At 38.8% G+C, this 27,772-nt stretch overlaps 1 protein-coding gene across 1 annotated transcript; it reads left to right on the forward strand.

Annotated features, from left to right (window-relative positions):
- The first annotated feature begins 1,325 nt into the window (after positions 1 to 1,325).
- On the forward strand, positions 1,326 to 26,731 carry TAMM41 (TAM41 mitochondrial translocator assembly and maintenance homolog). The gene is made up of 8 exons (XM_055806826.1): positions 1,326 to 1,558; positions 2,831 to 3,010; positions 4,696 to 4,788; positions 9,722 to 9,872; positions 12,219 to 12,364; positions 14,545 to 14,710; positions 16,820 to 16,882; positions 25,523 to 26,731. Exons 1-8 carry the CDS (start codon positions 1,421 to 1,423, stop codon positions 25,597 to 25,599), a joined length of 1,014 nt encoding a protein of 337 aa, XP_055662801.1. The 5' UTR covers positions 1,326 to 1,420; the 3' UTR covers positions 25,600 to 26,731.
- The last annotated feature ends 1,041 nt before the right edge of the window (positions 26,732 to 27,772 follow it).

Genomic DNA, 27,772 nt, shown 5'->3' on the forward strand with positions numbered 1-27,772 from the left:
ATATTCTGAATGGCCAGGCTCACACATGTGCTAATTTATCCTATGCTAATTTACCCTATGCTCGTTTATCACCACACCACCAGGTGTACGGATGATGACTTGCCCTATATTGAACCATGCTTTCTGTAACAGTGTTACAGATCTGCTAATAAGTTAGAATTAATTGACTTTATTTGATTTTATAAAATCATTTGGAAAAAGAAATATATTTTAATGAGACTTGTAGTTGCACAGCAAAAGCTGCTATGAAATCCTCTGCACAGCCCTGTAGCAAGGCCAAAAGAATAGGTCAGAATCACCTAGTAGGAACGATTAGAACTTAGATAATAGACTTAAGATTCAAGAAGATTGAAGATAATTGGATCCAGTATTTACAGGTAGACTGGGGAGAGGATTTCTTTGCATTTGACTAGTCTTCTGTATGTAGAAAGTGTATTGAAATGTCAGAATGGAGGATTAATGGGAACCGGGGAGAGTCGACTGGAACAGCTTGTAGTTACCTGCCAAGAAGCCGTGAACTTTAGTAAAAGGTAATTCCGGCAGGGGAAGATCGCGACCACTGACTCATATACCACCTACCCAAATCGTACCCCAGACCCATTTCTAGACTTTTCTAACCTTTACTGCACAGAATCGGATATGGGAGCAGAGTATGTTAATGATTTTGGGGAAATATTATGATTATGCATGAATACTTAATGAATATGCATGACTAAGTTCTATATATGGTGTATGATTTTGAAACCTGATGTGTGTTGATCGTGAGAGGACTCACTCACGCACCTGGCCGTTAATAAAGAAGTGTCTGCTTATCTGCAACACATTCGTGTTGATAAGTTCTTCATTCCAAGATTTCGGTAACAACAGGGTGGCACAGATCCCTTCGTGTGTTTGTTTTAAGGGGGCCTGACGGGCCCAGCGACATCTAGATGTCCAGGTGTGAAATCTAGTCGATGAAATTCAAAATTGAAGCAATTTAAGCAATTAAATTTGGCTTGGCCATGCCTCGGCCGGGAGGCGGCCTGCCAGCGCTCCCTCGGAACCCAGCACGGTGCGGGCGGCGGCCAGCGGGGAGGTGGATGGGGCCTTTGGGAAAGCCGCTGCCGGGAAGCGGAACACCGCGAGGGAACGACAGGCCTCAGCCCGCCGAGCCGTGCTGGGGGGGCGGCACGGCCGCAGCCAGGAGCCCGGCCCTGCTCCCCGCCCCCCCCGCGCCCCGCGGCGGGAGGGAAACGCGCGGGCGGCGCCCCGAGCATTGCTGGGGCCGCGCCGCGGCGGCAAGGGCCCGCGCCGAGCAGCAGGGGGCGCTGTGCGGAGCCGCCCCCGCCCGGCTGCGGCCTGTCCGCGCTGCGCCGCCGCCTCAGCGGGTGGGCGGGGAGCGGCGGCGCGGCGGGAAGGCGGCCCGGGCCGGGCGGGCGCCATGGCGCTGCCGGTGTTGTCGAGCTCGGCGGTGAAGTTCCGGCGTGTCCTGGCGCACTTCCCTCAGGAGCTCAGCCTGGCCTTCGCCTACGGGTCCGGAGTCTTCCGGCAGGCGGGGGCCTCGGCCGGGCACGGCGAGGTGAGCGCGGCGGCCCGCTCCGGCCCGGCCCCCCCGGGTGCCCGCAGCCGTCGCGGTGCGCGGCAGGGCGGGCGGGCCGCCGTGGCCGGGGCCTGGTGCGTTTCGGTGACCGGCGCGGAGGTGGCGAAGCGCGTTACCTGGCGCTGCCTCTGGCCCCGTGGTTGCGGCTTGTGCACGGAACGGGGCGAAGGCCCCCCTAGCCCCGCAGCAGGTGGCGGGGGCGGGCCAGGCCCCCCCGCCCTGCGCGCCCCGCCTGGGCCGCCGCGCCTTGGCGGCTGCGTTCTGCAGCCTGGCCCGCCGGCCCTGCGCCAGGGGCTTGGGGAAAGCCTTTGGCCACACAAGGGGCGTTCAGGGCGCTTCCTCATCGTTTGGGGGCTAAGCTGCTTGGAAATACTGCGATTTTAAAAAAATATTTGTTCTCTGTGTGCATGTGTTTGACCTTAAAATTGTTGATCATCAACACTGAGCGTTACGGCTTACCTGTTAAGCACTCCCACAAATATGACTTTAAAAGTGTCTCATTCTCCTTTCTGAAAAGGGAAAACCAGAGGATAATCTAAATTTCAGGGCTCTAGCAGCATCACACAAAAAAATGGGGAAAAAGGGTAGCTTACAGACTATCCTTAATGGTGTTAACTGATCAGCTAAGATGCCCCAGAGAATTAGCCAGTGACACAGGTAGGCCTGATGAATTTGAAGCGATGTCACTCCAGATTTACTTTGTTGTAGGTATGATTTGTAAACCTTCAGCCTGTCAGTGTACAGCCAGCATGCGGGCTGATTTCCTCAGAGGAACGTTGCATACACTGTATGCTCAAGTCTTTGGAGTTTGGGTTGTTTTGTTGACAAAAGCAGGTGAATACACTAGGAGCGCACTACCTTGCAGCCACCTCTCAGCTGCCTTCAGCTGCCCACATCTCCCAGTTCAAGCCTTGTGTATTCGCAAAGTCCTGTTTGTTAGCAGGGTAAGCCCCTGTGAGCGAGGAGGATCATGTGCCCCCCGTTTCAGAGGGTTGAAGGTTGGTGGGTCACTTAACCAGGTAGACAGGAAGAATTTGGACCATTTCTGCTAGGCTGACTAGAAAACATACGGCTTCATCAGAACATTTAGACTGTGTCTGACATTAATGCTTGTGTTTTGGATTTCTGTTTGTTTTTACTAGTGAAAAATGAATAGCTGAAAGTTTGATACTGTGTATATCTTAGCTTAATATGATGGAAATTGGTTGCTTCCTGACATATAAACCCCAATACTTTTTACCTTATCCACAGAACAATATGCTGGACTTTGTGTTTGCTGTTGATGATTCTGTGACCTGGCATATGATGAACTTGTTGAAGAACAGGAGTCATTATTCCTTCCTAAAAGTTTTTGGGCCGAAGCAGATAAGTAGTATACAGAACTATGGAGCAGGGATTTACTACAATACTTTAGTGCCATGTAATGGTAGGGTAAGTACAAGTTGTTTGCGTGTGATGTATTGGAGTGATCAGCTCAAGGCAGATTTCTCTGCAGGAAGCAAATCTTGTAGATTGTAACTGATCCTTAACTCATGGTATCGTAAATATTTCTATATCAAAATTGTTTTGCAAACAGAGCAACTGCTTTTGCACTTTAGAAGTGGGCTAAATGTTTGGAATTTACAATTAAAGCACTTCAGAAACTGGATTTATATTCCTTGTTACTCGCTGTCTACAGGTTTTGGTGGTTATAAAGTGTATTGTGGGGAAACAGGGCCTTAATTTCAGCAGTTGGCCTTGTAGTAGTAGTGAAGTGAGCTCTTACTGTTTGTTTGATGTAAAATGCAAATGTTTAACATAGCAAGTTGGAATGACGTCAGTGTTGTTTAATAGCTAATATCCTGACCTGTGAAGCTTGAGTGTAATTAATTCTAGGTAAGTAGTACTTGTCCGTGAAGTCCTACTCCTCCATCCACGTGTAGGCTGTGTTTGGTAAGGAGTGCAGACAGGAGTCAGGGCAGGGAAACACTGTATGTGTCTTGGTGTTGATTTTGGGTAAATTTTGCCATGTGGTAACAAACTGTATATAGAGAAAGCAAGGTCTTTTAAGGAAGATTGGAAATTAAATAAAATGAAGGACGGTCATTGAAAAATGCCATGTGAGCAATATATACCTAACTGAAGTTTCTCAGAGCATGTGTGGTTGCAATAATGTTGGGTATATGTCAGAATTCTTCACAGAAAGTTGGAGAGGTAGATAAGGTAGTTTATTATGCACCTGCTGTTTTGTTTGAAGGCATCTGTATGAGGCAAGAATTTGGGGTTTAAACCTTGCGCACTTTATGTAAAAAGGGATTTGGGATTTTATTTTAAAGACTGGTGAACTTTGCTGTGAAATTCTGTTCTTGGCTCTTTTATGTTCTTATCTCATGCTGATGTGACTCGGTTACATCACAGCCTATGGTCCTTTGTTATCCAGAAATTCTGGAGTTGTCTGCCTTGCTGTGGTGATAATCTCTGGAAACTCAGGAAGTGCAAATTGGTAACAAACTGTTGAAAGTTCATCTTTTTTCCAGATACATGAAATGGACTACAAATTCACAATTTGTTTTCTAACATCAATGACCAAAAAGCTCCGATATACACACACGCACACACAGAGTAATGGTATACATAAATGTCTAGGCGAGTTGTTTGTTTTAGTTCCCTTGAGTGTTTTTGATATCATAAAGGATACTGTGGATTATTCCAGCTATTGTAATGTTGGGCTGGTACAAAACTGATTGTAACCTTTCCAAAATCTTCGTATTTTAATCTTAAGAAGGTTTCTTTGGGTTTTGAAGTCTATTGCTTTAGTGATTGATCCTGGGGTGACTTTATTTTAACTTGGATTCTAGAAGGGCTCTTAGAGCATTCCATGCATTCTACTTCTTTTTTTTTTTTTTTCCCCCAAAAGTTTGCATGTAAATAAGATTATTATTTTTTTTAACTTCCTGTGTTCATTAAAACTTGAAAATATTTTTTTACATCTAGGCTGTATCCATCCTCCATCCAGTATTGGAGGTGTGCATTCCTTAGAATTAGTGACAGTTACAGTAAGTAAGTAGTAAGTTTCATGTAGTGAAAATGGTGCAGGTGTATGGTTTTTCAAAAGCCTTTATTTTACTTTTTTCCAGATGATAAAATATGGTGTAATTAGCACTGATACCCTGATTGATGATTTACTTCACTGGAAAACCCTCTATGTTGCTGGACGCCTACAAAAACCGGTAACTGTTAGTCTCCTGACTTATCTGTCTTGAAATGCAGGAAATTACAGGACTGGAAAGTTATCAGTTGTTGGTATTAACAGTTAACAGTTAACTGTTAAGGATCTGTGTATCAGTACTGAACAAATAGTCTGCCCCAATTTAGTTGTCTAATCCTAGAGGGATAATCTCTCAGAAAGGAAGTGAAATGTAGTCCTTAATGATATTCTGTGTTATGTGGGGGGAAAAAAAAGGTAAGTATATTAATCACAGTTTTAAGCCTGTAGTACATATTGAGTAACTGGACTACATTAACACAAAGTCCTTTTAATGTTAAACCTAATATTTAGCTTTTATAACAAATTGTAGGAGTCACCAAAGCTTAACACAGTTAAATAATGGAAACCTTTAAAGATGAAAGCTGCTTTGCTGTGTAGTTACTGTCTAGTTCATTGTATTGTTAAAGTATCTATAATTGACTGAATTGTGTGTTAAGCAGGTTGGTTTTTCTCCTCCATGCTTGTGTCATAAAAAATTTGAGATCTTTGCTTTCCCATGGATGCCTGACTCAGTGTGCTTTCAGCAGATGGCAGCAGTGTTAAGTTGAAAATTCTTAAGAGGGGAGAGGGTAGGAGAGAACTCTGTTCAGGTCTTAGAACAGAGGTTAATTATGCTTTTAACTAAAAATTTGGCGTTACGGTTTGATTAGATTGTCTTGGCGTTACTGGCTTTTCTCTATCTCCAGAGGCATATTATAGTGTGACAGAGGTTAGAACAGCTGTTACCTTTATAAAGGCTGAAAACACATTGAGAAAAATAACTGAAGGAAGATTTCTGAATGTCACAAAAGTAATGAATAGCGAATATTTATTTTCAGTGTAACTGCATTTGCTGTTGCTTTGATTTATTTTAGGATTTTTCACCTTTTTACTACATATAAATTGTGCTTCATGTCTTTGTATTAAATTCAATGAGAGTACATACTTGCACAAGAAGACAGAATTTGGTATTTTGTTTGGTTGCTAACAAGACAGCAGAGATATCTTCTGCATAGTTGTTCAATACATAAAAGAAGGAATCAGTCCATATTATTTTCATAAAGCTTACAGGAACTTGCATTGAGTAAAGAATACCGGTCCTTAACTAGAATTTGACTGAAAGATTACTCGGTGAATGTTTAAACTGTCTCTTCCTGTAGAATCTATATGATCACTAACTGGGATTTTGAATGTTTTACCATGTTAACCAAAAATGAACAAATTCATTTAGATCTGTTGTACAGGTTTCAAATGTCTGCTTGTTCTGGCTTCACAACTGGTTTGATGTTTTGGTATGTATATTGTAAGTGGTAGAGATAGAAAGCTTTTTTTTACCTCCTTAAAAATGTATAATAAGCTTCTTCTGGAGGGGACACAAGGTTAGGTTTGTTTTCTTATACACTATAATCTCTTACATACCATTTGGCATTTGTGCCAGTTCTAGACGCAGCTGACTGAAGCCAGATTAATATTGTTTAGCAGTTTGTTTTGGAATTTTCTCCTCACTCTCATATAGAGGAGGAAAAGCTCAGCGCCTTTCTGGTATTCCATTACAAAGCTGTCACTCTGTGAGTGAAAGCTATCCAAGCTATTCTAGCACATGAGCTAAAACTTTTGCTCTGGCTTGAAAACCTTGGCTTAATTTTCACTGGAGGTTTTGTTTCTGTTATAAACTGGTTGCCTTGACCAAGTAATCTTTCCAGAATGTTTGGCAGAATAGATGGGAGTTTGGAATTGCCACTTAGAAATGCTAGCTTTTCTTCCCAGGCTTCTTTGTTTGTATTAAAAGTTTATTGGCTTTTCATCTTACATGAGGCTTGTAACATTGATTAGCTAAATTCCCATTTAACTGTATTGAAAAATTGATTAAACTTATGACAGGTTTCCTGGAGGGGAAAAAAAAAAAAAAAAGAAAAATGCTGCTGTACCTAAAAAGTAAAAGAAATAAGCACAGGTGACACATAGTTTGTTTTCAGAGGAACAAGATTTTTAAAAAGCATCTGAAGTGTTACTGAATTCTTGTTAAACATAGAGTGTAAATAATTGCTGTAGTGTAAGCAGCTATATTTACTGTTGTTCTGGAGAAACTATTAAGAGAAGGAAGTGTTTAATAAATTAAAGTGAGGTGAGAGAGAGAGGAGTATGAATAGTATATAGAAATATCTTATACTTTTTAGAGAGGTCTTGGGAGGTTTAGGGTTTTTATATTATAAAAATTGCCATAAAGGAGTGACAGAGCGTGTTATTTGTTTACAGATTTTTTCCATTGTCCAAATCTGTTAGAATATTTTTTGAAAAAGAATGGAAAAATCCTCTTACAGTGATATTTAGCAGTGTGGATGTAGCTAAATGGTAAACTGGAATAGTGCTTTTGACACCTCTCATTTCATGAGATTTTCTTTGTGTGTTTTGTTTTTCTGGAAAAATCGTTGTTTAGACATGCCTGCAGTTTTTTGTGTATGAGTTTCTTATCAGTGAAGGTAGTACATTTCCTATTTTAAACTGCTGTGATGACTGGGGGTCATGCTTATTTATAAAACTGGATATATCCCTCATTTAAAATATTTAATAATTTAAAAGTCTCTACTGTTAGTTAACTGAATTCTCTGTGTACCATAAACCCAGAATAAAGTGGCTGCTTCTTTCCCCCTTATGTGATATGGTACGGTGAATAGTTCTGACAATAAGTTCTCTGTACTGTCTAGAAGCCGTCCTTAACTGCGGTGGTCTTTCAGATTTACCCCAAGTATCGGCATTCATCTTTGTCATACCTGGGTGATAAATACCGCACTCTGTCTTCTGGGAGACTTCTAGCTATCTGAGCTGTTTAACATGTGTTCATGAATAGGATCACTACTGCAGTTTCACGCGTTCAGATATTGAAGCCTAGCATGTTATTTCCCTTTGAAAAAATACTGGGTTATGTTAGGGAGTATTTTTAGTGAAGGAAGAGATTATTCCTTTTACTTCACTAAAGCAAGTCTATGGCCTTCCATGAGGAGGAATAGCATCTCTGCAGAGTTTCGCATTTTAAAAGGCTGTAACATGTTTCTTAAAACATGTCCGTAACTTGCTGTTATTTTCAGGGCTAGCCTAAGGTTTTAGCAGTTTGTGTGACTGCTTGGGGTGCCACAGAGTTGTTCCTTCTGTCTTTCCTTAGAGTTTCCCTGTAGCAGCAAGTTATGAAAGTACCTATGAGTGAATTAGTTGGTGAGATTTCAAATATTACTTTATCCTCCTGATGAGCCTGTCTTGTTCATTGGATCTTATATGAGCAAGTCTGTATGCATTCAGTGAACTTCTCCCATGGTTTTCAAGGAAATAAAATTTAGTCTGGGCAGATCATGTATTGCATGTTAGTATGTGTTATCATTCTCTTTCATTCTGATGCTAAAAAATACAATGTAATTTGCAGGAGAAGTTAGGAGGAATTCTGAAATGTTCATTTGTACAGTGAACTTGATTTTTAAAATGAAAATCATGGGAGGGAAAACATCCTCCAAAAATCCACCCTGGACCATTTCCAGACTATTGTATAGATTTGACGTTAAGCAAACCCATGCTTTACTGTAGAATGATTGAAACAAGCAGCCTGTATACTGTTGCAATCACCATCTTATAAAAATTAGATATTGTTCTAGTTTTATCCCCCTTAAAGATTTCACCATAATTAAAAAGTATGTTCAGAATATAGTACCGGCCAGCCATGACATTGCTTTGTCGATGTCCTTTCTATAAGAAAAATCTAGTGTAGCAGAGAAGTCTGATTCTCATACTTCCTTTACTGAATCTAGGTTCAGTTGCTTTTTGGGGTTTTTTAATTTACATTCCTGAGGGAAAATATTGATTTGAAAGGGTACCTTAGCTGTCTGAGGTTATATGTGGGGGCAGAATTTCAAGTAATACTGCAACTCATTTTATGTGAATGGGCTTTTGGGAAGAAAAAGCAAGTTGTATGCATTTGTTTATAACTGCCAGTGGTTTGCATTTTAAGCTATTTTAGAGTAAACAAATATTAAGAAGCTGTGCTTTATAAGCAAGACAGTATTGCTTAACCAGGACACTTGAAAAAGACAGAAACTCACAACAAGCAGGTATTCTTGGGAGAGTTGTTTCTGAAAGCATAGCCATCTTGTAAACCAGGCTGTTTATCTGTACAGAAACATCTGTAATTAGATGTTTCTATATTCAGTTCTTACTGAAGATCTGCTTTTTATTCCAGTATATTTCCATATCCTGGGTGACTGGATGCTGTAGTTGGTCTTGAACAGTTTGAATGTTTCCTTAAAATGTTTTTCTTTGTGGCACGTAGAAGCACTCAACTTCAGTGATCTGCTCTTTATGTATATATGAAGTTCCCATTGAATTCACATTCTGTTCATGCAACTTGCAAAATAAAGCCATGCTTCTAGGAGGGAACTGATGTCTAAGAAACTACCTGAAGCACATGATAAGAGTCCTCTACTTAAGAAAACAAAACAAAACCAAAATGAAATACCTCTTTTTCTGCTATTCCTTTCTCTTTCAGTGTGATGGTGGTCTTTCCCCCTGCCCTTACTGCATAATCACATATGAAGTATTTCTGTTCATGCATTCATATTTACTGTTTTGATTAATTCTAAATTTATGAATATGATGAGGTGAATACCTCTTCAGAGATCAATTAAGGTCTATTGCTTATAGCAGTTCCAAATGTGTGTTTGTAAAAATAGCCTTTTGTTCTTAGAAGGACGTTCCCCTCTTTCCCACTGTGGAAGCAAAGAGGGACACTCTAGTCTTTATTGTACTGTAATAATAGGATCTAATCTTAAATACTTTTCTTAGTTTTCAAGCTGGATTGAGTAACACTTCTAGTTCTGTCTTCAGTAGCGCTTCCCTGACTCTGCTTTTTTGCTTCCCTGACTCTGCTTTTTCAGGTGAAAATACTGACTCAGAATGAGAATAGCAAGCTGCAAGCTGCCCTTGTTAGCAATCTGAAGAGCGCAGTCACAGCAGCCTTCCTCATGTTACCAGAAAGCTTCTCTGAAGAAGACCTCTATATGCAGATTGCAGGACTTTCCTATTCTGGTTAGTATATGGTGTCTGAAGTCGCTGAGGGGAAAAGCTGTAGCTGGAGCTGTTGTACCACAGTAGGAAGTCTAATGTACAATAAGTCATCTGCTCTCTTCCTTTGGACCTGCATGGTTGCATGCTTCAGCAACTGCACTTTAATGCTGTGTTAAATAATGGCTTACAAGCACTAATTGTGCTTATTCACAGAAAATAAGAACAGGTACATAAGCAAATCTTCTTATACCTGCTTGATGTATGAACAGCTAGGTATGCGTGATTGAATAGGGTGAAATAATGTGGGGTTTGTTTTTTTTTTGTTTGTGTGGATTGTATTTTAGTTTTAATATTTCAAAACCTTGGGAAAACATTTTCCTTTCTGTCCTCAGTATAATGTTGATTCACCTGATAGTCTGACCCATACTTTATTATTACTTTATTATTTCTTACTTTTTGAGTGTGCTGTGTTTAAGGTTCTTGTTTAGTTAACTGAGAGATGTACATGTACGTCTTCAGTATACATTTAATGCTCGCCTCCTGGTTGGTATTTGTTGCCTTTTTTTTTTTTTTTTTTTTTTGGTAAGAGAATTTTTCCTTTATTTAGGAAACTGATATGAATTGTTACGGGGTGGGAAAAATGAAGAAATTACTCCAAATGACTCTTCAATACAAGATTTAATTGTTACAATTTAATTCGGTATTGCTTTTGAAATGTTGATATCCTTAACAAAATCACTATGAACAACTTAGGTTGGAGTTTTACTTTATACAACACTTGCTTTGTTCATACAGAAATGCAAGTTTGACTTGCAAAAACAAACAAAACCCCCCACAAAACCACAGGTGGGCAGGTAGGGTTTATAAACTGCAGCTTGGTTCTACTGAGGGATGTTACTGTTTTTTACGTAGTTCTCTGGTCAGTTTAGATTGCAACTTGTTCAGCTTTTCCTTAGCAATTTTTTCCTGAATTTGTTACCTGTTTGAAAGTGACAGCAAAGAGGGTACTGACAGTGGGATGGCCAAGGGTTGCTAACCGGGGCATTTGCTGCAGGGCTGCATATCTAACACCTGAAACCCATCCAGGAATGTCCCTGGATGCTTGGTGAGCACGAGTGACCAGGATACTTTTTTATATATGCTTTGAAACAGTGCAATTAACCAAAAATGTGGGAGATCAGTTACTGTGCTGTAAGATGTTGAAATTGGCTCTGGTGTGTGAACAAAGCTAAAGCAGGAAGACTTCCAGTTGGGAATGTTCAAGAAAAAGGCTGTTAATTACATATTTGTGGATACTTTTTTGCTGCCATTTTGTTAAGTCTTTCAGAAGCTATACTAGTAGACAAAATCGATTTTGTGTTACTCTAATCAGTCTCCTTGGAGACTGCTGAAAAGAGTTGTTCATAGTTTAATTTGGAAAATGTTTATCCTTTTATTTTTTTACGCATTTTTCTGAGAGCAGTGAGTCAGTATCATTTATATGGGAAGCGTTTGTTTTGTGGCTTGGCATAAATTGCAGTAAACTATGTAATACTAACAAGTTGCCACCTTGTAACAACATTTATCTCCTGAATGTGGGAAGTCGGAAAATAGATTGATTCAGGATTTTGTTTGTTGATATGTGCTGCACTAAGCAGCCAAACTCCTGGTTGGTAACCTTGGAAGCTACCAGGGTAGTACCTAATAAAGGCAGATGAATGCTCATTACAGCTGGGCTGTCTTTCCACTTACTCTCTTTGAAACCTTTCAGTCATGTCTCATAAAAGAAAGTGTAAAGGTCAGTAGTGTAACAGCAATGTTACCAGGAGTAGCTTTTTGAAACTACTAACAAATTACATGGGTAAGAGGAAAAGATGATACTGTGATCTTACCATGACTGCCATTAGCTGTACTTCAGGTACTGCCCTTTGAAGTGTATAGACAATGCAAATTATTTTTCAGTATTGGAAAATAGAAAGTTATTTGTTTCTGCATACAAAGTGTTTGAGCTGGTCAGTTTGTTTAGTAATCTGTTGAAAAAGATGTATGGTGGCAAAAAATATAACTGTTACTGCTGCTTTCAAGGCTGAACTTGACAGCGGAATATTTTTGTTTTCAGAGTGAAAATATGGGCACATGGGTTGATGACATTACAGCATATCAGAGGCTAAATAACAATTCTGTATCTTATTTTCTGTGCTGGAAGCTATTTGAATAGTATTTTTTGACTGTTAGGTGGTGAACCTTATTATGGATTGTATAGGCATTGGTGGAATTGGAGAATAAAGTTTTAGATGACAACTTTTTACTATGTTGGTTTCTGTTGTATTCTCCTTCAAGTTTTCAGTTTTCTCCTAATGAATTAACTCTTTCTCTTTTCTTTACTAGGTGATTTTAGAATGGTAATAGGAGAAGACAGATTGAAAGTGCAGAACATAGTGAAACCTAATGTTCCCCATTTTCAGAAGCTGTACAGTAACATATTACAGGACTGCCCTCAAGTGGTGTATAAGCACCATCTGGGAAGGCTAGAGGCAAGTGTTCTTCAAAATATTTTTAAAACAAGCAAGTGGAAGTGCTTTATCACATTGACAGAAGGCAAGAATTATGCCATACGCTAAGGAGAGCAATTGTAGTTACTGTACTTGCTATTTGTTATGTTTCTGTTGAGTTAATTCTGCAACCAGGAAACTTGCCTTAAATACCGGTCTCTGCATATTTAGTAACTATTGTTCATTTTCTTTGAGTATGGGCACAGGACTAGAGACATAGCATGGGAACAAGAGAAGATAATTTTAAAATGTGTGTTCTAATGACTACCATATGGAAACAACAGCCTAGGAAGTGATGAATAAACATATGGTTTGTGTTAAAAAGATTAGACTGTAACTTAGAGGTGCAACTTTCTGCAATCAAAAACTGCATCTGACAAAAGAAAAAACACCCTAGGGTTCTAGTTATGAAGATCAGTTAACTAAACCTAAAAAAGATGCTGGCATAATCTTTAAATACACATATTAACACAATTTTTTTCCTGGTATTGAGAAATGAGTATCCAAAATGACCAGTATCTTGAATCCCATCTCTCTGGAGAAAGATGCCACAGTCAGGGGTCCAATAGCAATTTTTCTTCTTGTAGTCTGCATGTCCGTGAGTGGAGTATTAAGCGTGATGCGCATTTCAACATGAAGTTACAAATAACATGGGTTGTCCCATGGACATGGCTATCTCTTTATCCTCAGGTCACCTTGGTAATTATCTCACAAATGCCTCCTTTTAGGACAGGTCTTTGTTAGAAACTGAAGTACAGGTAGATAGAAGCTTGAGTACAGTAAACAATTTTACTGCAACGTTTTGGATTACAGCGTTATCCAGATCTGTATTATACTGCAGCTGTCTCCATGTTTTCTTATAAATGTGTTTTTGAACAGTTTAGTGGAACAAGTGTTTAAATGAATTTTGGAAAGAATGAGTAATGCTTTCTCCAAGAAAATGGCTAGGTAGAATAATACTCCCTGTTACGTTTCCTTTAAAGAAATCCTGGTAGCATACTACAAATATGTTGTTGGATAATAAATCTGTTCGTAATTCCATAATAGTCTTCAAAGCTATTGATAAAATGCCATCATTTTACAGTTGATTTTGAGCAGAGTGTTTTAAGACTTTATTCCTCACGCTTTGGTCTGGCTATTGGCAGTTATTCCCCAGATTGAAGAGGATAACTGCTATTGAGAGTGCTGTTTAATGCAGAATAGAAACCCCTCTTCCAAGGGTATGTTTTCAGAGTTACAGAGAAAATTCTTTCTTAAAAGATTCCTCAAAAACAATTGAAGGCAGACACTAGTTCTTACAGTTCTGGTTCAGGCGTGGATTCCTCCCACATAATGTTAAGAGCCTGCTTATTGTCGGCTCCCTCTGTAGTCAGTGGGTGATTCATCTGGATATCATTTTCTCCCCATTGACTAAAGGGAGTGTATAGGGCAGCTAGACTCCTGCCTGATGTCTCCATGAACTGTGTAAAAAGTTGTGTGGGAGGAATTGTGCTCTTCATATTTTCCTCCGGTTTTGGACAGATCTGCTCCATTATGTGTTTTTCAGAATTTGTGCTTGCATTTTGTATAAATCTGTACAGGTCTGCATGTTGGTGGTGTTGTATTCAGAAAAGGGTCATTGAATTTCTGATTTAGATTGGAAAATGTGGAATGGATGTTTCCTTCAAATTATACAAACCAGATGTGCTTTGAGTTTAAAGCAGAGAAAATGTTTTTCAAACTAAACTTGAAGTGTCTGTGTATAGTTTGATTATATTCAGGCAGAAGAAACTGAGCTAATTGGTCTTTTGGGAACTTTTTTTTTTCATTGTAGTGTACTTATGTTTCCAAAGGAAATTGGATAGAGCAGAAATGATACAGTTTCAATGAAAAGTTGCTTGCAGAGGCAGCAAGATCATGTGTGTGGATTAGTCTTCCCTTGGATAAAAATTAACATCTTTGCATTGAGTTATTCTTCAGGTTCCAAACTGAGATACTGCATTTCCCAGTGTTTGGGAAGTTTTCGTTAGCATTGTCAATGACTCTTACAAGTGAAATAGGTGGTGTTCTTTGAGATATTTATCAGAGGTCACAGATAGCCAAAAGACTTTTCTGACTTCTTTGAAGAAGATAACTTTGTTTACACTGAATGTTTTTACTGTCTTACGTCTTATAACATTCAGATTGATAAAAGTCCGGAAGGTCAATTTACACAACTAATGGCTTTGCCAAGGACTCTGCAACAAAAGATAACATCTCTGGTAGACCCTCCTGGAAAAAACAGAGATGTGGAAGAAATTTTACTGCAAGTTGCCCATGACCCTGACTGTGGATTTGTGGTGCATCAAGGTAGGCCTGAATCCGTGTCTGTAATCTCCTTCAAGACATGATAGGTACACAGATTTATTGTATATGTTGTTCTAATTCAGAGGGTGATTGAGAGACGGACAAAGAAAATGAGATTAATCTTGAGATACATTCCTAAAAGCATGGGTTTGGGTGTGTGTGATTGCAGATGGGTTATCTGAAATACTAGCAAATAGCATTCTTACTGAATGAAGTCCTGAAATAAGTAGTCTTTAGGAATTAGCGTGGCCTGCTTAGACCATCTAACTCTATTTGGGATGCATACATCTTCAGGATTTCATTGGCTGGCATAACTTCATCTAAATACTAAGCTATATATCCTACCAGATGTACATTGCAATGCTAAGTTAATTTTCTGGCTTGCTGACTTTACCCTTCCCAGTCATCGTAGTTAGTCCAGATACGTGAGCTCCAGCAGAGAACTCAAGCTTTGACAAAAAAGATTGAGGTGCTTCTCATCATCACAACTTCTCTGAGGCAAGATAATGTTGTATGAACAAGTTAAACCTAATGCTGCAGTCATCAATGTTTTATTATGCTGCAGGAAAATCAGAATGTTTAGTACTTCAAGAGTCCTTGACATCTTTACGGAGCATGACACATCTTCGTTCTGGGTAGCCAAGTTTGTAAGCTGCTTGAGCACAGCAAAAACTCCCCAGGTGCCTGACAGCCACTAGACATTAGACAACAGCTGAGGGAGCTCTTACACTGATTTCTGTCTGGGGAAATAACTCTCCTGAGAGTTGCAGTTCTCCATTGACACCATAGAGTGAAATGCATGTGGGCATTAAGGTGTCTGGCTTCTTTCATGTCAGTCTGTGGCAGTTTCTCTGTTACTGTGGCTGGACTGCAACAGTAATGTGACAATAGCTGAATCTGGGAGCAGGAGTTGCAGTGTTGTGAGCTGTATATAATTTTAGAGCTCAGTCATCCACCCTGAGCTAATTAAACTTGCAGTTGTATTTATGCAGGGTATTGCAGGCATGGCTGTGACTGTGGACTGTGCAGTGGTGCAGCAGTTCAGTATCAAAACCTTGGATAGATCTCATCTTCTTGAGACAAGCAGTTTATACTCTTAAACCAAAACCCCTCTTTCACTTTTGTGGCCAAAAGGTTTTTCTAATTCAAGAATCTAGGTAAAGGACAGGACAAGCCCGCTGGTAATCCTACAAGACAAAGCTGACGACTCCAGCTGAATTGTATTGTCCCTAGGCATTTTACTAGCTCAACATGATTTTTTTCCTTCCCTTCCCTACCCCCCCAAAATATTTTCTGATATTGTACCCCGCTTACTTATTAATGGATTTCCCTAAGCTTTGTTCTTTGTTATAGAAGTAGCTTTGAAAGAAGAATTTAAAAATAATATTTGAAACTATATTCTACGTCCTAGTTAATGTTGAAGAGTAACTTTCAGTTTGGAAGGCTAAATCTGGGGCTGCTGCATTGCTACATTTTGAAGTATGTAGTAATGTACAGTAGTTTTATTCTGCACATATCAGTATGCTTTTATATATGTGTGTTAGAACAGATAAAACTTAATACTTTTCAAAAAAACTTTCATGTTCTATATACTATTCCATTAATACCTGAGAACCAGTGGAAACTGAGAATTGAATGTGCCACAGTGCAAAGTGGTAAATAAGCCTTATTTCCAAAAGCTGATAATTTTAAAAAGCCAAACAGTGCACAATATAGCCATCTCTACTTGATCAGAGGAAGTACAAATCCCAATTTCATACTGAAGTAAACAATACGTATAATTTGTTCTGCTCTAGAAATTAATATACCAGCACTTAGATGAAACAACTCTGAATACTTTGTGACTAATCATCGTAGTAGAGAAATAATCAGGGCACTAATTTCATCAGTTCCTACTGGTTCTTATCCATTTTAATATTGATTTGGGTTTTTTTCTGTATGTTATATATAAAATAAGTTAAAAAAGCTTAAAGAGTATTTTCAATTAGTATGACAAAGCAGAACAGAAACAAACTTTCTCTACTTAAGCATATGTTTTAGTTTCAGGCTGGCATGATTGTATAACTGGAAAAATATGTAACTTTTAACATCTGTGTGCTTTTCTATCTGCAGGCATTTCAGGAATTGTGAGATCTTCCAGTATAGTGCAGACTGCTAAAACCATACTAACAGCTGGTAAGAATGTGTGTGGTTTCTATCAACATAGGCCTTGTGATTTCAGAAAGTAAAAAATACAGGGCCCAAGACTGTCTTCTACAAGAGTTCAAAGAATAAACTTTTCGGGTGTCTAATTGAAAGCCCCTGGAAAATATAAGTAGTATTTAAAGCAGAAGCTTGATATAAGTATTGAGAAATTGTATGATGCTAAAAGGAATTGGAGTCTACTTGACTCTTAAACAAACACCCACAACACCCAAAAGTAACAAAAAACCAGCTTCTGACTTCAATTTCATTTTCCATGTGGCTGATATACACTAGTTCTGCTCTTGTATTAAAAAATGGAAAAAAATTACTCTAGAGTTCACTCTGGGTTTCTACATGTGAGTGGGATCCCTAAATGATTGGTACATAGTATTGTTGTGTTATGTAGGCTATAACCTTATAATCTACATTTCATGATAAAATAAAAGAGAGAATGACTTTTGAGGGAGAAAACTTTGACAGGATCTGATGTTTTTGTCAGACTTGGAAGACAAGTGTGTATTTGAAGACATGATTCCAAACTGAGCGTATACTTGGTGAGCGTTGGCTGTTACTGTAACTCTCATGCTTCAAAATTAGTTACTTTGGAAAAAGAGTTGTGTATTACAAAGTGAACGTGAGAGAAGGTGTAGAAGGGGGAAAAAAAAAGCCTTGCTTGTGTACAAATATGGGAAAACTAGGGTTGCTTTTCAGCTATCATCATCAGCTATCATTGATATAACTGAATGAAAGTTAGTGCCAGTTACATAGCTGGAGCTTCATCCTGTTTTCTGAGTTCTGGAATAAATCTAATTTTAAGGTGAGGTGATTTTTACATTTTAAAAAGCTGAAAACCCTGTGGCTTGATTTAAAAGAAAGACTTAAGACCTGAGCCTTTACTGCCTTAAAACTCTGATAAGGAGATAGTCTTAATTCCTGCAAAATCAAAAAGCCTTGCTGCTTGCATGCATGCAGTTGCTCAAATAATTTTCTGAACTTGTCCATACCTATTCCTAATTCTATATAAAAGTAATTATATACAAATGGTACCATTGCTGGTTTCAAAAGCAGCTGTGTTGTTTCCTACTGAGCAATCCTTATCCAGACTGCTACAGCTGCTGTTCCCTTCCCATTCAGTACTAAAGTTGGTGGCTCCACGTTAGACTTCCTACCTCCTTGTAAAGAAACACAAGTTGCAGTGTTCAGGACCATTAGTGGTCTGATGGGTAAAATAAGCAGGAACAGTTGTACTTTTATATGCTTCTATTAAGTCTAATTCTATTAACTGGAGCAAGGCCGACAAACCTATTGCCTAACTTTGTTTAGTAGTGGGAGGAGACTAAGGACATAACTCCATCTGAGAGAAGCAAACTGGTTTTAGACGAGTTAAGCATATTGCAGGTATTAGTTTATAATGGAAGCTTTCCAGCCAAATAGGTGTTTTTCTTCTAGGGTTTGTTGTCAAAATTACCTGCTAGTGGGTCAAGACTTCTTGTTTTGTAACATTCCTCTTTTAGAAAAATCAGCCGGTAACCTATCTATTTCTAAATCTACAGAGAGTAGATTTTGTAGAGTGAAATAATTGGAGGGGAGGGGTCAAAGACAGTGTTCTCATGTTAAATTCAGTGCTTCTGAAAAAGATAGCAGCCTGACTGATCATGAAGCAAAGCTGTTTGTGTGTATGAATAAAAATAATAATAAAAAAAGTAGTTAAGCTTTGTCAGATTATTTATGCTCCTCTTCTGTCTGTTCTGACAAACAGAAAATGACCTCCGGGGATTCTTAGCTCCTTTTGTGTATCATGCAGTAAATCACTTTACAGCCTACATTGTTACTAGGACTTTTGGGGGGTCCTAATGCATATTTTAGTAGGACTTCTGGGTTTTACTGTGTTTTCTGTTGTATACACCTGAAACAATTGTGAAATGCCTTTTCTTTCCTTTCTCTTGACGGCTTTTCAGTTTACATATAGTGGTGCTTTTTTCCCCCCTTTAAAACAAACTCTAGTTGTCTTCTATCCAGCCAGTTAGAGTTACACTTGTATTTAAAACCTGGTTTTTTTCTACTTGTGCTTTTAGTGTTGAAAATGCTTTTTTTTTTGTGGTTTGATTCAGGTAGAACAAAGAAATTGTAATTCTTTGCCTCAAACACAAGCCAAATTTGAGCAAGGAGACTTGGGAGAGTTTAGTTTTCTTACTTTTAGCATAATTTAGTTTGGTTTAATTTAACCATATGTATGTACTTGTGCCAGAATCCAGCCAAAACCATTAGCAACAGAATGCAGGATTGATCTTTTTGGGTTACTCACAGATGATATGCTGAAGGGAAATGAGTTCGATTTGGAAAAGGACAGTTTCTGGCACTTTCTAACCTCTGAATGTTGTTTAATGAATGCAGAGCTTGCCTGTAGAGCTAAGCTTCCTGAGCAGTGTTGTGCCGGCCACCCTGGCTGCAGAGGGGGAGTCCTGCTGCTTCAGCTGGGACCAGGAGCATCCCTGTAGTTGTGCCCTGCACAGTGAGTGTTGCCTCACTGGCTAGTGCAGGCACAGCCCTGCTTACTGACAGCCTGGGGGGGCTTACCAGAGCACCACAAGGTTGGCTCGCTGAAGATGGACAGAAGCACAGAAATAGTATTTTTGTAATAAAAACCTGTGTTGTAGTGCATGTTAAAGAAGCAATTAAATTTAACTGGCTGAGATGTGAGCTCAGTCTTTTTCAGATACGATGTTTGCATGATCTTCAGTGATCTTCCCTGGAATTTAGGAGGGATGGTCTTCCATGGGTTTCAGAGTTAGTTGAAGCCTTTTGCCTGATTTTTTTATATACACTTGCCTCCAAACATTTATGATTGAGTTTACATTAAATCTTGCTGATCTTGTAATGAAGGTTTTCTCCCAATCATTTTCTTAATTTAAGAAGCTTATCACTAGGAGGCAGGCATTAATGCTTGTCACCTTACTTTGCCATTTCTTGGGGTTCTTGCCAGCTGATACTCATACAGGTACATAATGTACACAGACAAAATATTGTGACTCCTACATTGAAAGTATTTGCTTGACTCAGGCAAGGAATGTGTATTACAGGAAAGTGTTGAGCTTTTAAATTTAATCCCTTAGGATGCTGTATTTGTTTCTTCATTCTTTAACCAAATCTTGTCCAATATTTTTGTTTTGTTTTGTTCCCCTAAGACCTATTTTCATACTTTCTAGTAGAGCCTTTAGGAACAGTGTTGTGGTTCTGTTCTTCTACAGTGCTTACGTTAAGAATAGTAGCTAAACCAAGAAAATTATGAAAGAGGTTCATGAAATCAGTGGCTCCATTAAATGAGCTCTGACTATTTTTTCTTGTTATTCTTAGTAACTGTACGAGTATATTTGTCCTATATTTGTCTGCTTGCAAAATAATTAATTTTATATAGCCACCATTCTTTTTGAAATGTAATGGGGGACACAAAATTATTTCCTTGGGCAATTGTTTTATTTTAACAACAACAACAAAAAGTGAAATGCCTACTCTGGTCTGTAGCATGGTAGTCCAATGCACAGCATGTTTCTAAATTAAATGTTAAATCAGGAATAGTCGCTGCTGAGATGGCATGCTGTATATTAACATCATTGGCAAGGAGCACAAGCAAAATAAAGAATTTCAACCCGTTTAAGAGAACTTTTCATCTTTCTCTGCCAGTGTGGTTTTAAAGTTGAGCTCAAGCTCTGTGTTTTTGTTTGTTGTTAAATGCCCTATTGAGTTTCTGAAAATGTGCCTATGTATTTCTTCAAGTCTGTGGTGAGATTGCCTCTCTGTTTCCCATTAGAGATGGCACCATCATTTGATTTGTCTTCCCACATAGCCAGAGTCTGCATGGTCTTTGGGAACTAACTCCAACTTATATTTAGCTCCTCTGAAGGAGATGCTGATATTTTTTCAGCTTAGATTTCTTGTTCACATCTTACTAGAGGAATGATGCAAGCCTTGAAAATTTCTTATAAATAACATACTATGAATTAAATAATCAGGTGAAGTGATTGTTCAGGATACTTTTAAAGCAGCACAACTGCTTGTAGCTGCTCTGAATAACTTCTGTTTTCTTAGAATTGGGATATTAGTATACTATGCCTTCAAGGGTTTGTTGGGGGTGGGTTTTTTGACTATAAGGAACAGCTTTACATAGAAAATATTCTGGGTATTTGCGATAACTGCTGTCTTCATCAGCTGCCTGGGCAGATAACTGCGCACCACTGCATTTGACTGTAAATATGTGCAAAATGTTTGCATGTGTCTGCACGATACATTGGCAATATAGAACTATTTGCCTCCACGTGACAGCTCTTTGGCAGTATATGCATTAGTCTTTCTTTTCAAAAGGAAATAAAAAATACTACAGCCAGGCATATCTACCAGGAAACTTTGGGGGACTTACAGCCAAATTACTATCTTACAACACTAACACTTCCAAAAAACGAAACGTGGATCATTAAGTAAAACCAGATAGAACTTATGTTTACACTGAAATTTTGTGGTCTTGATTCCATGTGCGTTAGGTCTTTGTTCTGTATCATTTAGTGGAAAAATCTGAAAGGGAGGTGGAACCACCAAGTCATAGATTCATAGCTAAAGTAGAAAGACATTTTCATGTGGTCCAACTGCTTCAGATTCTGAGACTGAGCCATAATTACAACCATTAACTTTTACTACAGATGTGACTCATCACCCTGAGGGCTGCTTTAAGAAACCAGCTGTATGTATAAACCTGTATTTTGCTTTGTAGCATGATGTGCTGGGGCAGAAATGTAAGCATCTTATTACATAAGGCTCTAGTGGGTGGAGTTCAGCAGAGTGCTCCCTGCAGGGGGAACATATGAAGGAGAAAGATCTCTTTATGTTGAGCTGCTGCAAGAAGCAGAGTAAGTTGGCAAGCTGATAGAACAAGCTGACTTGCAGGCTGCAGTGCCAGCGCAGTTAATTACAGTCCTGCAGGGCTGTATCAGCTGTGTTACTGTTGGTTTGCCACATGCTGTACTGCGCTTCCAGAAGTACACTGACTTCATCGGAATGGCAGGACAACATCGATTCTGGCAGAGCAATTTCAGTATCCGAGGGGCTGTACCCTGGAAGCATAGTGCCTAGGAGATTGGACAGTAATTTCCAAAGTTGTATAGTTACATAGTTTTGACTTTGGAGATTGGAACTGCTTCTTTCATGTATGGGCTATGCCTGAGTTTGGCCTTGTTCTGCAACTGGAATGCTTATACTGTGTGCAGTTTTAATGCAGCTATGTGAGGTGCTTCAGAATTTACATGATTATTTACTTGTTATTTGAGATGCTGCAAAGAAAAGCCCATCGTGACTTCATTAGTGTGCTTGCTTTTAGCAAAAACCTATTAAATATAGAAAAGTTGAGCTTACATGTGGGATCCACATGGTTTTGTAAGTTGAAAATACATGTATGGATGATTCCTTACAAAAAGTAAATTTGAGTTTATTGAAATTGCAGTTAGAGACACAAGAAGTGCAAAACTGATTATATACAGCATATTTGTTACGATAAGCTTTTTAGTTGCCATCACATTCCTTCGGAAATAGAGCATGCATTTTTCCTTATTACTCCATACTTATTTGACTTGTGACTCTAAGCTGCCAATACCGAATGCATCTTTCACTTATTTTATCTTTATGTGATTACTTGCCATGGTGTTTTCACAATCAAGTATTATCGTACCCTTTTTTTTTCCCCAAAAAAAGTAGTCCAATGCAGTAGATGGCTAAACCTGGGTCTGAGTTGCTCATCTTTCCATGTGTTTTGGTGTGTGATACTGTGTGACTTTTGGCTAAGTTGTTGTGGTTTAATCCCAGTTAGCAACTGAGTCCCATGCAGCCGCTCATTCACCACCACCACCTCCCCCCACCCCCCACTGTGGGATGGGGGAGAGAACTGGAAGATAACAAGAGAAAACACGTGGGTTGAGATAAAGATGGTCTAATAGGTAAAGAAAAATCCATGCGCACAAGCAAAGCAGAACGGAACAAGGAGTTAGCTGCTTCCCATCGGCAGGCAGGTGTTCAGCCATCTCCAGGAAAACAGGGCTTCCTCACGTAACAAGATACTTGGGAGACAAATGCCATCGGAGGAACATACCCCCTTCCTCCTCTTCCTCCCCCCAGCTTTATATGCTGAGCCTGACGCCATATGGTATGGATCCTTCAGTCAGTTGGGGCCCGCTGTCCCCCCTCCCAGCTTCTTGTGTTCCCTCAGCCTGCTTCTCTGGTGTGGAAGTAGAAGAGGCCTTGGCTGGGTGTAAGCACTGCTCAGCAATAATGAAAACATCCCTGTATTATCACACTGTTTTCAGCACAAATCCAAAACATAGCCTAATACCAGCTACTACGCAGAAAATTAACTCTATCCCAGGCAAAACCAGCACAGTTGCTTCTACGTACTTTAAGTCAATCTTGTCAGGTAAACGCTTCTATTACATAAATGTCAGAAAGATTGTAGTAAGTATAACATTGCATACTTTTTAATCTGTGCATGTAAATCTCAAAATGCTGTTTGTGCAGCATTAAAAACTTGCCTTTTCAGTTTTCAATTTGTAAGGGTGTGATTAGACTATGTTGTAATCTGAAGGAACTCTGTGTTTTATGTTGGTGGGGTTTTTTTGTTTGGTTGGTTTTGAGGTGTTTTTGTAATCAAAAAAAGCTGAAAGGAGGAAAAATAAGTAGCTCCACTGGCTAGGATCTCAGAACGCCGCTGAAATGGCAAGACTAACAATAGTTTGAAGTTTCCAAATACTAGATGACTAAACCCAGCAAAAGACTGTCTTTTTTTACTCTAGGTCTGTAAGAAAAGGCTCATTTCTGGTAGAACTTCAGAAGGTGTTTCTAAGGGTATAGTTCACAAACTGTGTGTGGGTCATCCTCAAGCCCTTCGTATCTAAAACTCGTAAAAGCTTGTAGGCAATGACTGCTGCAAAATCCTGCTGTATCTTTTGAAACAGAAATGCCTGCCTTCGTTGTAGGCCCAGCATAATGATACGATGTTTACTAAAGTTCACTGCTTGTGAGCTACTGCAGGATGATGTTAGAGTATGACAGCTCTTCTGGCTTCGTATGAGGTTTATTATAAACAAGTGACAGGCAGGTTACTCTGAAGTAAAATTGATCCAGACAACATACCTGTGACAGGGTATTCACACTTGTGCCCGTGGTATACTTCTAATATTGGCAGTGTTGCCAAATTATAGCTGTTTGTCATCATCTCGTTATTTTTACTTCTTTCATTTCCCCTGGGTATATGCCTCATTAATCTGGTTTTTCATATCCATCATCGTTTCAGTATTATCTTTTTTTTTTACCTGACACAGTTGTCATTTCATTATGCAAATCAAGCAGTTTTATTCTCTTGCAGATGTGCTGTTCTCTCAGTTATGAAATGGTAGCTGCCATTAGTTAGGATGAGGCAATAACAAAATATTTGAGGATGTTATAATGTACTTCAGAACTTCTTGAAACAGAACAGGTGTCCACCTCAACAGTCAGCAGGACATCTATGAAAAAAAAAAAATCTCTGTTTTCATTTTTAATTCACAAGCTTTTGCATAGCAATGCTCTGAGTTTGTTTGTCCTGGAAAGCTGCTAGTGGTGTGCAGTGTTTGATTACATTTAACCAAGATGGACATCAGCGTGATGCTTCTCAGTTGCGTAGAACTGGTCTACAGCAAAGCAACCAAGTCCAAGGCTAACTAAAATCTGATTAGCAGAAGAAATTGGTCAAGTAGGATTTGGAAGTAAAGTTGTGGTCTGCCAGTCATGCAGAGTTTGCTTGTCTTGCTTGAGCTTGAGTAGTCTGTTCTTCTGTCCTGGTTCACCACACTCTCCCTTCTCCCCCTTGTCCCTTCAGTAGCACTTTGGCTGCATAGCTTTGGGCATAGCTGTGGTGTTCGATGATCAGGCCTCTTCAAACACACAGAATCTGGGGATGGGCTCTTGTCTCAAAAGCCAAAATGCTTCGACAACTAGATTCTTTTTACAGATGTGGCCAGCTAATTAACCTGCAAGCCAAACAGCCTGGATTTTAGAGAAAAGTGCTGCTTTGGTGTCCTGCTGCAGAATATAGTCTGTCACGTTGCTGCTGCCCATTATTGGGCCAGAGTACAGTCCTATGCAGCTGGATGTGCTACCTAGCAGGAGATCAGAAAGGGCTTGAAAAGCATAATGTGTGTGTTTGGTGAGGGTCTGCAGTAGGCGCAGATGGTTTAAAAGCCTTGCTGTATTTGGCATCTAGGAACAGTGATGTGAATTAGAAGTTTCCCTCTGTACTGGTTAGGAGTTTTATCATTAACCTCTACATCTGCTATACTTTGGTCATTGTCTCTACAACATGCATGTATGCAATATCATCAGGCCTTCAGGATGAACCTATTCTATTGTGCATCCTTTGGTACTATTAAAAGGATTTTTTTGTGTCATTATTTACTGTTATCAATGTGACAAGAAGGTTATTTGCATATCTGCCTGATGGATTAGGTTGTCATTGTTCCAGGGAAATATTTTATGTAATGTAGCGATAACCTAGTTTTTGAGTTAGCCTTTCTAAATGTTGATATTTTCTGGACTTTTTTTTTTTTTTTTTTTTTTTAGGACCAAAGAAATCTGTAACATACAGTATGAAGAAACTATATAAAATGACAAAGGGATGGTTAAGGAAGACATCTTGAGTCTTGGCATACTGTGTAATGGGTAAATAAATGGTACTATTTCTCTAAATATTTTGCAGATGTTGCTTTGCCTACTTGAGAAGATTAAAGTGAGTTTAAGAAGTCTGTTCTAATAATTTACATGCCCAATTTTGCTACTAAAATAGGATTTTTTTGTTAGCGGGGGAAGGTTTGATGGTAATTGGGCAAAGGAATTATATTCTGTAAATTCTGAAATGAATTTTCCTTTGTACTATAGCTTGGATTTTCAGAAACCCTGAGTTAAAAAGATTGCTTGTACATATGAATTAAAACCCAAAGACACTCATTTTCTATGTATTGCTAGCTTTATTTTCCAAAATACCCTCAGACTCTTTGAAAATATTCACTGTCCCAATGTTAGTTCTTTCAGGAGCTTATGGAATGGGAGAGTCCATTGAGTTTTAAGTAGATATGAAACTGTCCTCTCAAAACCACATTATTTCTGCACTTACAAGTTCATCCTTAGAATTCTTCTGAAGATGCTTACTGGGTGCTTCTGCAGGGTAGACTTCATCAAAAGTAAATTTTTTTCTCAGATGTGTGACATTCTGAATCAAAGAACTTCAACAATTGATGTTCAGTGTGGGAGAGTGTTTGAAATGACAGGCTTGGCAGGTATCAGATCTTTTCATAAAAACTCATGTTCCTTTCATGAGGCTGAGGTGACAACTGCCCAGCTCATGGCTAAGCATTGTCAGAAGTGTCACAGTTGGAAGGAAAGGCACACTTTCAGTGACCTTCAGGATCTACTTGTGCAGATTTATGAAATACCTGTTATTTGGCAGAAGAGTCTAAGTGCTTTAAAGTTGGGAATTTTATGAGCAAAACTACCTATTTTTTGATTCTTCTATTATTTTTTTTCCTGAAAATCCTGTCCACAAAAATAAAACTTATTCTCCCTTGCTTTTAGCTAAACTAGAGAAAAATGGACTTTTACATAGCATGTTATATTAATCATGCCATTAAAGGATGAATATTTCTGGCTGTATTCATGTGTGATGCAGTAAATTTGGAATATCTGTTGTAAATAGAATATTTTTTGCACTGAGTCAGGTGGGTTTGCCAATTTTGGATGTTTTTCTTAATATGAATAAATTGAGAGAACACTTCATTTTATTTGTGAGAGTGTCATTGATAAAAATAATTTAAAGGTAAAAAATGGAAATAAAGTGTCTCTCCTGGTTAGCACTTTTTTTTATTGTGTATTATGTGATTAGTAGGGCCATCTCTCAAGCTACATTTGATACAGTGCTCCTGCATAAAAAAATTATTGGAATGAAATTGGCTGTTAATTGTTTCCAGGGAGCAGTTCAAAGCGTAAATTTAAGTAAGAAGACAGAAAATACATTATTGTATGTAATATGACTCATTCAGGCTTACTTTAATCACATGGTAACTTTTAAATATTGAGTATTCTAAAATATTTGCGTTTAAAGTGGCAAAAATTTGATTCCAGAGTCGAGAAATAAACGTGTCCCTTTTTTATTATTTTCTTGGAAAATATTATTACTGTGAAATTGTAATTTTCTAAAGTCATAGGCAGATTCCTAACACTTTGTGATATCCATTGATGATAGATCTAAAATCTGAGACAAATCCCCTCAGATGTCCCTTTTCTGATATTAGAAGGCTGACTAGCCTTTTTACGGTGGCATATTCTGCAAAAGAAGCAATTTCAGCTAGAGAATGTCTGAGTGCATGGGACTAGCATTCTCTGTCCCTATTAGTAAGAGGCCAAAATCCCCCATTTGAAAAGTTTATGTTATAAGAAATAGAGCTAGAGAATTTAAGCCACTGCTTAAATTAAATTAACCTTGGGTTTTGGCTGGATCTTTTTGTTTGCATGAAGAGGTTCCTTTCTGGATAATCTAGAAGTCTTTTATACAAAATACACCCTATCCACCTTAAAATTAACTTCATATGCAGTGAAAACTTGAAACAGCCATACAATTTTTTACATTTCAGCATAAGCTGTAGTAAAAAAGAAATCTGAAATCAGATGTTGACTTACTTAGGTATGCTCGGTGGAAAATTCTTAAGAACAGAGAATACTGATCCCAGTGGTAGAAACAGACTCGGACAGATACAAAGCTTTTGGCCAAATGAACAGCACAAGAAAAGATTCAGGATGGAGTCATGAAAATAGTTACCA

Source organism: Falco peregrinus, chromosome 5 (assembly GCF_023634155.1).
Source record: "Falco peregrinus isolate bFalPer1 chromosome 5, bFalPer1.pri, whole genome shotgun sequence".
Taxonomy (NCBI): domain Eukaryota; kingdom Metazoa; phylum Chordata; class Aves; order Falconiformes; family Falconidae; genus Falco; species Falco peregrinus.

Bases quoted from the DNA above. Each gene is read 5' to 3' on its own strand.
- TAMM41 (XM_055806826.1), top strand. From the start codon at position 1,421: ATGGCGCTGCCGGTGTTGTCGAGCTCGGCGGTGAAGTTCCGGCGTGTC. The intron at 14,711-16,819 runs GTAGGCCTGAAT...TTCTATCTGCAG, and splicing joins TGGATTTGTGGTGCATCAAG to GCATTTCAGGAATTGTGAGA. The intron at 16,883-25,522 runs GTAAGAATGTGT...TTTTTTTTTTAG, and splicing joins TAAAACCATACTAACAGCTG to GACCAAAGAAATCTGTAACA.